Here is a 12,952-nt window from a genome sequence, read left to right as displayed (position 1 = left end):
GCTTTTCCAGTTTTGAGGAAAGGTCATCGACCTGAAGCGTTAACTCTGTTTCTCGCTCCAAGGATGCTGCCTGACCTGCTGAGTGTCTCCAGATTTCCCTCTCTTTATATATTAATCATCAGTGGCCGGGCCTACTGCCCGCTGGTCGCCCTTGGTAACGGCGCCGCCCACTTTATAAACTCGCCAATGGCGGTGTGTTTTGCTGGGCCGCAGGAGCCAATGGCGGCGCTGCGGAGTGTTTGAGCGGGAGCCCCTGCGGCCTAGTGTCTGACTGTCCGCCCGGCGCCGATCTCCCGTACCCTGCCCGCCCCGAGCCGACACACCGAGCGCCACAGCCATGCCCGAGTACCTGGAGGACCCGTCGGTGCTGACCAAGGAGCGGCTGAAGAGCGAGCTGGTGGCCCACAGCGTCAGCCTGCCGCTGGGCGAGCACCGCAAGGACGTGTATGTGCAGCTGTACCGCCAGCACTTGACGGCCCGCAACAGCAGCCGCAGCGCCGAGTTCTCCAGCGATGAGGAGGAGGGCGCGGGCCGGGGCCGCTCGGGCAAGGTGAGGCGGGCTGGCTGGGCTCCCGGGCTGGCACGGGCCCCCGGGTTGGGCTCTGGGCTGGGACAGGCCCCCGGGTTGGGCTCTGGGCTGGGACGGGCCCCCTGGCCTGGTTGGGACGGGCTCTGGGCTGGGACGGGCCCCCTGGCCTGGTTGGGACGGGCTCTGGGTTGGGACGGGCCCCCGGGCCTGTTTGGGACGGGCCCCCGGGCTGGGACTGGGCTCCGGGCCTGGTTGGGACGGGCCCCCGGGCTAGGCTCTGGGCTGGGACGGGGCCCCCGGGCTGGGCTCTGGGCTGGGACGGGCCCCCTGGCCTGGTTGGGACGGGCTCTGGGTTGGGACGGGCCCCCGGGCCTGTTTGGGACGGGCCCCCGGGCTGGGACTGGGCTCCGGGCCTGGTTGGGACGGGCCCCCGGGCTAGGCTCTGGGCTGGGACGGGGCCCCCGGGCTGGGCTCTGGGCTGGGACGGGCCCCCGGACTGGGCTCTGGGTTGGGACGGGCCCCCGGGCTCCATTCGGTCGGTGCCACATTGGAACATTTGCCGCTTTCCCGCTGAAAGTGCCGCTTCCGCCGTGCCGGCCATGTACAGGCGGGCTGGGCGCTGTGGGATTGCTGATCCGCTGCTTTAACTACAGCTCTGCCAGGGTCTGCAATCCCCCTTGTCCCATTGGCGCTTCTGCATTTTGCATCGCCGGTGAAATATATCCATTAGCGATGTGCAAAATTTTTGTAAAGTTCCTCCCGCGAATAACTGGCTGTCAATTATTTGAAGTGACGCCCATTTAAAAAAGCAGCTCCAGCCTTTTTATTGCTAAAATTAATTTGCGTTTTCTGTCTGAGCGTTGAATCTCGCCTCACATTTTCCTGATGTTGACTATTTACATTTAGCGATCTCAAAAGTTTTGATTTAAAATCTGCCCTGTTCTGTTAACTTTTTGAACATTTTCTGCAATATCTATAATGTATATGATCTATAATTTGAACTGTACAATAGCAAAATAATGTGGATGCTGGAATCCGGAACAAAAACAAAATGCTGGAAACACTCAGCAGGCTAGGCAGCATCCGGGGAGAGAGAAACATAACGTTCCTATATCTGCTGGCCTTGTCCAGCAGACCCACCACCTGCTCCCTCGACCCTATTCCCCCAAACTGCTGACCACCCAACTTCCATTCGCCCCGGCCCCCATGTTGGCTGATAATAACGGTTCTTTCTCCTCGGGTACTGTCTCCCTCCCTTTCAAATTTGCCGTCATCACTTCCCTCCTCAAAAAACCCACCCTTAATCCCACAATCTTTGCAAACTACCGCTCCATTCCAACTTCCCTTTCCTCAAATCCTCAAATGTGTTGTCGCCTCCCAAATCCGTGCCCATCTTTCCCACAGCTCCATGTTTGAATCCCTCCAATCAGGTTTCCGCCCCTCCCACAGCACTGAAACAGCCCTTATCAAAGTCACAAATGACACCCTGTATGACTGTGGTAAACTATCCACCCTCATCCTTCTCGACATGTCTGCAGCCTTTGACACAGTTGACCACACCATCCTCCTCCAACACCTTTCCTCCGTTGTCCAGATGGGTGAGACTGTCCTTGCCTGGTTCCATCTCTTTCTATCCAGCCACAGCCATCACCTGCCATGGCTTCTCTTCCCGCACCGTTACCTCAGGTGTCCCCAATGATCTATCCTTGGCCCCCTTCCTACTTCTCATCTACATGCTACCCCTCGGTGACATCATCTGAAAACACAGCGTCCGTTTCCACATGTACGCAAGTTGTTGGAAATTAACATGGTGCATGGGTAATAACAACAGAAAACGCTGGAAAAACTCAGCAGGCCAGGCAGCATCCGTGGAGAGAGAAACAGAGTTAACGTTTCCGGTCTGGGACCCAAATTCTGATGAAGGGTCCCAGACCTGAAACGTTAACTGTTTCTCTCTCCACGGATGCTGCCTGGCCTGCTGAGTTTTTCCAGAGTTTTGTGGTGTTTCAGTTTTCCAACATCTGCAGTATTTTGCAATTGTAATGGTGCATGGGTAACTGAGTTTAAATCCGTGTTGTTCAATACACTAGCCACATGTGGCTAATTAGGAATCCAGATGTGGCTACTTGCATTTCTGATTAGTAAATAAAAATGAGCAATGGATACAGTCGTTGGGCCTGTGATCTCAATACTCCTATTGGCACGGTGTATGTACGTGAACTTTAACCTTTTTGTGTGTTTGTTGGTAAAATGGTAGGACAAACTAGAGTGTGCGAGTGTTTTGTTTGAGTGCTTTACTTGGTTACTGAATGGTGGTGGATATTTTATCAGTAAATACACATGTGTGAAGTACATTTACTGTATTGTATGTAAGACGTTTTCTACCAAAATTAGTGCCTGTGGCTAAAACTGTGGCCATAGCCACACCTGTATGTCATCACTAATTTCTATTGAACAACACTGGTTTAAAGCCAACTCCTGCTCAGTGTTGTGATGTATCTGCAATCCCAAGTTCGCTGTTCATCTCTCATGCCTGCCCCCAGTTTATAATGTTTTGGTTTTAATTGAACATGAGATTTATCCAAAGCAGAAAATATTAAAACTGATCAAAACTCTGGGGTTACAAAATATTTTAATGGTAAAGAAAGACTTGCATTTAATTAGCGCATTTCACGACCTCAGGACATCCCAGAGCGCTTTACAGCCAATGAGGTACTTTTGAAGTGTAGTAACTGTTGTAATGTAGGAAATGCGGCAGCCAATTTATGCACAGCAAGCTCCCACAAACAGCAATGTGATTCTGACCAGCTAATCTGTTTCAGTGATATTGATTGTGGGATAAATATATTGGTGAGGACACCAGGGTTAACTCCCCTGTTCCTCCTTGACTAGTGCCATGGGACCTTTTACATCCACCTGAGAGGGCAGACTGCCTCAGTTTAACGGCTCATCCAAAAGATCAGCTGACGTTAAATTTTGTCGCTTGTACCAACTTACAAAGCTGATGAATATTACGTTGCAGCTTTGAGACTTCCATTATCTGGATTACATTTAGAAATATGGACACTCCAAGCCCAAAAGCAGTGTCACTGAACCCCAAACCCAGTGCTGGCGGGTTGCTAATGTGTGTTCAGGTGGCTTTTCAGCACTTGCTCACTTAACTTTTAAATTCCTGATCGTGTTGCTGTTTTGAGTCTGACACGGTGGCTATCAGAGCGCTGGATGGTGTTGTCGGGACTGTGCTGTGCCATTTCCCCAATTCTGAACTCTGGCCTTAGCTCCGCCCCACTTGGCACTACAATTGGCCTCAGTGCCCCAGTTAGGAAGGGGAAAGACAGACAGGGCTCCTAATCCTGATTGATAGCCAGTCTGGAGAGTACACGTGTGTGAACACTGATTGATAGCCAGCCTGGAGTACACGCGTGTGTGAACACTGATGGATAGCCAGCCTGGAGTACACACGTGCAAGAACACTGATAGCCAGCCTGGAGTGCACACGTGTGTGAACACTGATTGATAGCCAGCCTGGAGTACACACGTGTATGAACACTGATAGCCAGCCTGGAGTACACACGTGCGTGAACACTGATAGCCAGTCTGGAGTACACACGTGCAAGAACACTGATAGCCAGCCTGGAGTACATGTGTATGAACACTGATAGCCAGTCTGGAGTACACACGTGTATGAACACTGATAGCCAGCCTGGGGTACACACGTGTGTGAACACTGATTGATAGCCAGCCTAGAGTGCACATGTGTGTGAACACTGATTGATAACCAGTCTGGAGTACACACGTGTGTGAACACTGATTGATAGCCAGTCTGGAGTACACACGTGTGTGAACACTGATAGCCAGTCTGGAGTACACACGTGTGTGAACACTGATTGATAGCCAGCCTGGCGTACACACATGTGTGAACACTGATTGATAGCCAGCCTGGCGTACACACGTGCAAGAAGACTGATTGATAGCCAGCCTGGAGTACACACGTGTGTGAACACTGATAACCAGTCTGGAGTACACACGTGTGTGAACACTGATAGCCAGTCTGGAGTACACACGTGTGTGAACACTGATAGCCAGTCTGGAGTACACACGTGTGTGAACACTGATAGCCAGTCTGGAGTACACACGTGTGTGAACACTGATTGATAGCCAGCCTGGCGTACACACGTGTGTGAACACTGATTGATAGCCAGCCTGGCGTACACACGTGCAAGAAGACTGATTGATAGCCAGCCTGGAGTACACACGTGTGTGAATACTGATAGCCAGCCTGGAGTACACACGTGTGTGAACACTGATTGATAGCCAGTCTGGAGTACACACGTGTGTGGATACTGATTGATAGCCAGCCTGGCGTACACGTGTGTGAACACTGATTGATAGCCAGCCTGGCGTACACACGTGCGTGAACACTGATTGATAGCCAGCCTGGAGTACACACGTGCGTGAACACTGATTGATAGCCAGCCTGGAGTACACACGTCCGTGAACACTGATAGCCAGTCTGGAGTACACACGTGCAAGAACACTGATAGCCAGCCTGGAGTACATGTGTATGAACACTGATAGCCAGTCTGGAGTACACACGTGTGTGAACACTAATAGCCAGCCTGGGGTACACACGTGTGTGAACACTGATTGATAGCCAGCCTAGAGTACACACGTGTGTGAACACTGATTGATAGCCAGCCTGGCGTACACACGTGTGTGAACACTGATTGATAGCCAGCCTGGCGTACACACGTGCAAGAAGACTGATTGATAGCCAGCCTGGCGTACACACGTGTGTGAACACTGATAGCCAGCCTGGAGTACACACGTGTGTGGCTACTGATTGATAGCCAGCCTGGCGTACATGTGTGTGAACACTGATTGATAGCCAGCCTAGAGTACACACGTGTGTGAACACTGATTGATAGCCAGCCTGGCGTACACACATGCAAGAAGACTGATTGATAGCCAGCCTGGAGTACACACGTGTGTGAATACTGATTGATAGCCAGCCTGGCGTACACACGTGTGTGAACACTGATTGATAGCCAGCCTGGCGTACACACGTGTGTGAACACTGATTGATAGCCAGCCTGGCGTACACACGTGCAAGAAGACTGATTGATAGCCAGCCTGGAGTACACACGTGTGTGAACACTGATTGATGGCCAGTCTGGAGTACACACGTGTGTGAATACTGATTGATAGCCAGCCTGGCGTACATGTGTGTGAACACTGATTGATAGCCAGCCTGGAGTACACATGTGCGTGAACACTGATTGATAGCCAGCCTGGAGTACACACGTGTGTGAACACTGATTTGGGGTGGTGATTGCAAAGCAATGAGTCAACTCTTTCCAGGGGAGTGGCTATTGCAGGATGTCCTCCAATGTGTCTCTGGTAAAACCTGCACGTGGTGGAATGTTGCCCAAGGCCAGATGTTGTAATAACGCCGCTGGTTTTGTACTCCAATCAGTGCACACTCCTGTTTCTCACATTTCATAGTTTGAAGTTTTGCTGTAAATTATTGCAGGAATTTTGACAGTTGTTGCTTAACAGATGTGCACATCCTTTAAACCGCATCGATAAATATGACTAACAAATTGATCACAAGGATGGCTTAGCCTAAAAGTTATTTTGAATAAAAATTATAAATTGCCAGTGAAAGCCAACGCGCAAACTCTGCTGTTTGTAGTCAGGAAATTGTGCGGATTCCTTGCCAAATGTCTTGACGGTAATTTCCTATTCTTTCCCCGATAGTTAAGCAAGAAACATCTGTAACTGTCCTAGCCTAAGGGTGGCAAAGCATTGAAGGGTTTTAAATTATTAAATGATTGTCCTCAGCCCCAAACAGCTACCCACCCTTGTACCATCTCCTGCATTCCCTCTACCCCATCCAGCTATTATTCAGTTACCCTTGGAAGGTAATGGACGAGTGATTGACTGACTCAAATAGTAACGATAGGCAGCAAAATTCTTGTCAAAGGCTGTACTTTTAAAAGAGGAAGACTCTCTATCAAATCATCCAGCAATAAAGAATTGGAATCATTTTTAACATCAGTTTTATTTTTGTTAGTGTGCTGAAGGTGAGATTGTGGGCAATAGTTTGGAGGAGTTTCCGAGCTAAGAGCTGAATTGCCATCCACACAGCGGAAGCACCTGGAGTTTCGACTGAATCTGGTTCAGCTCTTGTATACCCCTCGTTGCGTTGATGGTGCTAGTACTGTGTTAGCAATATTGGCCAGCTGTATGAGTGGGAACTGCCCATTTATACTTGTTGCTTGCACAGGTGTGGTGTCTGGGCTGTGCACTTGATGCTGAGACTCCTGTATGAAGTGCCTGTACTGCTGCTGTGGGTTTTTAATGGTCCAGGAGTGGATATGACACTAGTTGCATTTATGTTGTCACTTGCACAGGGAAACTGGCAGGAGACAGTCTTGTACAAGTGAAAGTACAGAAGAGATCTAAAAATGGAACCAAGAAAGACAGACTTGCATTTCTATAGCGCCTTTCACAACCACCGGACGTCCCAAAGCGCTTTACAGCCAATGAAGTACTTTTGAAGTGTAGTCACTGTTATAATGCAGGAAACACAGCAGCCAATTTGCACACAGCAAGCTCCCACAAACAGCAATGTGATAATGACCAGATAATCTGTTTTAGTGATGTTGATTGAGGGATAAATATTGGCCAGGACACCTCTTCGAAATAGTGTCATGGGATCTTTTACATCCACCTGAGAGCAGACGGGGCCTCGGTTTAACGTCTCATCCGAAAGACGGCACCTCCGACAGTGCAGCGCTCCCTCAGCACGGCACTGGAGTGTCGGACTAGATTTTTGTGCTAGAGTCCCTAGAGTGGGCCTTGAACCCACAACCTTCTGACTCTGAGGCAAGATGACACTGGATGGGGGCAAAGAGAGTATGAGAATAGATTAGCAGCTAACATAAAAGGGAGCCCAAAAAATCTTTTATAAATACATAAAAGGGTAGTCGAAGGGTGGGACCAATTAGAGACCAAAAAGGTGATCTTATTGAGGTAGAGGGCATGGTTGAGGAACTAAATGAGGACTTTGTATCTGTCTTCACTAGAGAAGAGGTTGCTGCCAATGTAGCAGTAAAGGAGGAGGCTGTAGTGATATTGGATAGGATAGAAATTGAAAAGGTTGGCAGTCCTCAAAGCAAATGTGGAGATGCAATATGAACAAAATGGTACGATTTTAACGGGGGCGCGGGAACAGAGCGACCACACAAATATTTGAAGGTGGCAGGGCAAGTTGAGTGCTGTTTTTTTTTTTTAAAAAGAGATCCATGGCTTTATAAATAGTGACATCGAGTGCGATAGCAAGGAAGTTAAGCTAAATCTTTATTTGTCCAAAAAATACAGAAATAGGAAGATTGCATTGTCCGAAAACCAGTAAATCCTAGAAACCAGTGTAATGGGGAGAGCGCACTGTCAGAACCAGTATAAATCCTATAAACCGATACCCAGTGTAATGGGGAGAGCGCACTGTCAGAACCAGTATAAATCCTATAAACCGATACCCAGTGTAACGGGGAGAGCGCACTGTCAGAACCAGTATAAATCCTATAAAGCGATACCCAGTGTAATGGGGAGAGTGCACTGTCAGAACCAGCATAAATCCTATAAAGCGATACCCAGTGTAATGGGGAGAGCGCACTGTCAGAACCAGTATAAATCCTATAAACCGATACCCAGTGTAATGGGGAGAGCGTGTTGACCAGTAAGCAGATTGGTGCTGTTACCCTCTGTCTTGGGTCCCCAGCTGGTGCAATTTAAATCTCTACCATTGACTTCAACAGGTTTAATTTCTATAGCCTTCCTCACAAACGAGACCCTTGGGTGGATGAAAAACATTGGAAACCAAACAAGAGGGGAAAGGGGATAATGGAACAGGAAAAGCATCGTCAACGAGGAGGGTTTTGGGCAGCTCTGATGTGAGGATGGAGATGACCGAGTGAGGAGGGGTTTGGGGAGAGTGTTCAGGAAAGCTGTAGATTAGTGGGTATAACAGCGGCCACAGATGGTGAAGTGGAGGGAGCAGCAAGTAACCCAGCAATGGAGGCTTGGTATGTGGGGAATGAATCTCGGCTTGGGGTCGTGCAATACACCACGGCTGTGCGCCTCGACCACAGTTGGTCATTTAAAGAATATATGACTTTAAATTTCCCACTTGTATCAGCTTCTTGGCTTTAATATTGCCTTTCTTGCACAGAAAGCCACAAGGAAGACGGATAAAACTCGCGTGGAAGAAAAAGATTTCATAGATGTGACTGAGTTGACAGATGAAGATTTAAAAGAGCAGCTTATAAAATACGGGTTTTCTGCGGGTCCTATTGTGGGTGAGTATCGCTACCAAATCACGCACGGCACGAAAAGGCCGACTTTCTCACTGCCAAACGTCGAGGACCTTGACACACAGAGTTGGCAGCAAATACCTTTGATTCACTAATTATGGGTGAGGAAAACTATTCAACTAAACTCAGTTCATCCACCCAGAAAGACGTTGAAAGTCATCCTATCCAATTGCATTTTAAATTATCCAGAGCTTTCACCTCCACTATATCCAGGAGCTGTTTCATGATCTAAGACCTAAATTTACCTTTTACTAGTTTGAATCTGTGACCGCTCCGTCCTACTCTCTCAATTTAATTTAAAATAATACTCCGGATTTTCCTTTCCACTCCCTTGACTATCTTGTATCCCTCTATAAGATCACCTCTCGGGCACCTCCCTTCCAGCATGAAAAGCCCAGTGTTTCCCAGCCTTTCCTTCTAACTCACACTCCTGACACTATTACTCTCCACTTGGTGAACACATCAATAATCCGTACATGAGTTGTGCGTTCCACTGAAAAATGCTATGTAAACATTTCCTATGGGGAATTGCATGTTCAAATGTCAACATTTCCCTGAGATTCCAGTAGGTGGCCCTTTAATATGACTTTCCATATATGCCACCAGGTACAGCAGTTATAGTCAGAGTCATACAGCACAGAAAGAGGCCCATCGTGTCCGCGCCGGCCACCAAGCCCTGTCTATTCTAATCCCATTTTCCAGCACTTGGTCCGTAGCCTTGTATGCTATGGCGTTTCAAGTGCTCATCTAAATGCTTCTTGAATGTTGTGAGGGTTCCTGCCTCCACCACCCTTTCAGGCAGTGAGTTCCAGATTCCAACCACCCTCTGGGTGAAAAGGATTTTCCTCAAATCCCCTCGAAACCTCCTGCCCCTTACCTTGAAACTATGCCCCCTTGTTATTGACCCCTCTACTAAGGGGAAAAGTTCCTTTCTATCTACCCTATCTATGCCCCTCATAATTTTGTACACCTCAATCAGGTCCCCCCTCAGCCTTCTCTGCTCTAAGGAAAACAACCCCAGCCTGTCCAGTCTCTCTTCATAGCTGAAGCGCTCCAGCCCAGGTAACATCCTGGTGAATCTGCTCTGCACCCTCGCCAATGCAATCACATCCTTCCTATAGTGTGGTGACCAGAACTGCACACAGTATTCCAGCTGTGGCCTAACTAGCATTTTGTACAGCTTCATCATAACCTCCCTGCTCTTATATTCTATGCCTTGGCTAATGAAGGCAAGTATCCCATATGCCTTTTTAACCACCTTATCTACCTGTCCTGCTGCCTTCAGGGATCTATGTACATGCACACCAAGGTCCCTCTGATCCTCTGTCCTTCCTAGGATCCTACCATTCATTGTGTATTCCTTTGCCATGTTAGTCCTCCCAAAATGCATCACCTCGCACTTTTCAAGGTTAAATTCCATTTGCCACTGTTCTGCCCATCTAACCAACCCGTTTATATCATCCTGTAGCCTGGGCTTCCCTCCTCGCTATTTACCACTCCACCAATTTTTGTGTCATCTGCGAACTTACTGATCATACCTCCCACATTCATATCTAAATCATTAATGTACACTACAAACAGCAAAGGACCCTGCAGTACACCACTGGACACAGGCTTCCAGTCACAAAAACAACCTTCGACCATCACCCTCTGCCTCCTGCCACTAAGCTAATTTTGGATCCAATGTACCAAATTGCCCTGGATCCCATGGGTTCTTGACCAGTCTCCCATGTGGGACTTTGTCAAAAACCGTACTGAAGTCCATGTAGACTACATCAACTGCACTACCCTCATCCACACACCCTTAAAATTCAATCAAATTGGTCAGACATGATCTCCCCCTGACAAAGCCATGCTGACTATCCTTGATTAATCCTTGCCTCTCCAAGTGGAGAATAATTCTGTTCCTCAGAATTTTTTTCAATAATTTCCCTACCACTGATAGGCTCACTGGCCTGTAATTCCCTGGTTTATCCCTACTACCCTTCTTGAATAATGGTACTATGTTAGCTGTCCTCTGGCACCTCCCCTGTGGCCAGAGAGGTTCTGAAAATTTGTGTCCGAGCCCCTGCAATCTCCTCCCTTGCCTCACACAGCAGCCTGGGATACATCTCCTCTGGGCCTGGTGATTTATCCACTTTTAAGCCCGCTAAAACCGCTAGTACCTCCTCCCTCTCGATACTAATTTGTTCAAGTATATCACAATCCCCCTGCCTGATTTCTATGCCTACATTGTCCTTCTCCATAGTGAACACAGATGCAAAATATTCATTTACAACCTCACCTACATCTCCCGGCCCTACACACAGGTTGCTACTTTGGTCCCTAATGGGCCCTACTCTTTCCCTGGTTATCCTCTTGCCCTTAATATACTTATAAAACACCTTGGGATTTTCCTTTATTTTGCCTGCCAGTGTTTTTTCATGCCCCCTCTTCGCTCTCCTAATTTCTTTAAGTACCCCCCTGCACTTTCTATACTCCTCTCGGGCTTCCACTGTTTTTGGTCCTTTGTATCTGCTGAAAGCCTCCCTTTTTTTCCTAATCCATTCTTGTATATCTCTTGACATCCAGGGTTCCCTGGGCTTGTTGGTCCCACCCTTGACCTTTACGGGAACATGTTGGCGTTGTACTCTCTCTATTTCCTTTCTGAAAGACTCCCACTGCTCTGATGTGGATTTTCCTACAAGTAGCTGATCCCAGTCCACTTTGGCCAGATCCTGCCGTATCATATTAAAATCGGCCTTCCCCCAATTTAGAACCTTTATTTCCGGTCCATCTTTGTCCTTTTCCACGACTACCTTAAATCTCACCGAATTATGGTCACTGTCACCAAAATGCTCTCCTACTGACACTTCTACCACTTGCCCGGCTACATTCCCTAGAATTAGGTCCAGTACCACCCCCTCTCTTGTAGGACTTTCTACATGCTGGCTCAAAAAGCTCTCCTGGATGCACTTTAAGAATTCCGCACCCTCTAAGCCTTTCACACTCTGACTGTCCCAGTTAATATTGGGGAAGTTAAAATCCCCTACTATTATTAACCTATTATTTATACACTTCTCTGAGATTTGCCTACATATCTGTTCCTCTATCACCCCTGACTGTTTGGGGGCCTATAGTACAGTCCCAGCAAAGTGCTTGCCCCCTTTTTGTTTTTAAGTTCTACCCATATGGCCTCATTAGAGGAACCTGCTAAGATATCATCCCTCCTTACCGCAGTAATTGACTCCTTGATTAATATTGCGACACCCCCTCTGTCTCGCCTGAAGATTCTATACCCTGGAATATTGAGCTGCCAGTCCTGCCCCTCCCTCAACCATGTCTCTGTGATAGCAACAATATCATACTCCCATGTGTTCGTCAACACCTTCAATTCATCTGCCTTACTCGCAAGACTCCTTGCATTAAAGTAAATGCCATCCAACCTTGCCATACTCCCTTGTGCCATTACATATTTGCTCTGCCTTCCAGGCTGACTTTTTTCCTCTATTTGGCTGTGCATCACCCCGTACTATAGCTCCACTCTGTATCCCACCCCCCTGCCAAGTTAGTTTAACCCCCCCCCCCCCCCCCAACAGTACTAGCAAACCTCCCCGCAAGGATGTTGGTCCCGTTCCGGTTCAGGTGCAACCCGTCTGTTAGATCACTTAATTTCAGTGGACCACACTAATCTGAGGTCAACACACTAAAATAAAAGATTGCGAGTCCGGTGGTAAGTTTTAAATAGTCGATTTATTGCATCACTTGATTTACACTGTTTGGCTTCCTTCATCCGACTAACAGCATGTTCAAAATGGCTGGTTCTTATACAGCAGCAGATGTACCCGCCCCCTTTATTACCATTGGCTCAGCAGCATGCATGCAGAGCCATGGTTGGTTCAACTACATCACACTGATTGGATCTCTGGTACATCAATCATTCCTTTGTTCTCTGTTTAAGCTAAATCAGCACTTTCAGTATTAAGCTTAGATCAGCACTTTCATTGTTCACAGTTTAAGCTAAATCGGCACTTTCAGTGTTAAGCTTAGATCATATTAAAATCTA

At 47.9% G+C, this 12,952-nt stretch overlaps 1 protein-coding gene across 2 annotated transcripts in view; it reads left to right on the top strand.

The window, feature by feature from the left end:
• Positions 1 to 228: 228 nt before the first annotated feature.
• LOC147105464 (lamina-associated polypeptide 2, isoforms beta/delta/epsilon/gamma-like) overlaps positions 229 to 12,952 on the top strand; it is a 61,838-nt gene continuing 49,114 nt past the window's right edge. For both annotated transcript variants that reach the window (XM_086009837.1, XM_086009835.1), the window contains exons 1-2: positions 229 to 550; positions 8,766 to 8,892. In XM_086009837.1, the coding sequence (XP_085865963.1) occupies positions 338 to 550; positions 8,766 to 8,892 (340 nt within the window). In that variant the 5' untranslated portion in view covers positions 229 to 337. The remainder of the gene's footprint in view (positions 551 to 8,765; positions 8,893 to 12,952) is intronic.

The sequence above is a fragment of the Somniosus microcephalus genome, chromosome 17, assembly GCF_052327205.1.
Source record: "Somniosus microcephalus isolate GS21.2 chromosome 17, FLI_Smic_1.0, whole genome shotgun sequence".
In the NCBI taxonomy this organism is placed as follows: domain Eukaryota; kingdom Metazoa; phylum Chordata; class Chondrichthyes; order Squaliformes; family Somniosidae; genus Somniosus; species Somniosus microcephalus.
The sequence above is the reverse complement of the archived record's forward strand: the minus strand, read 5'-3'. Positions and strand labels throughout refer to the sequence as shown.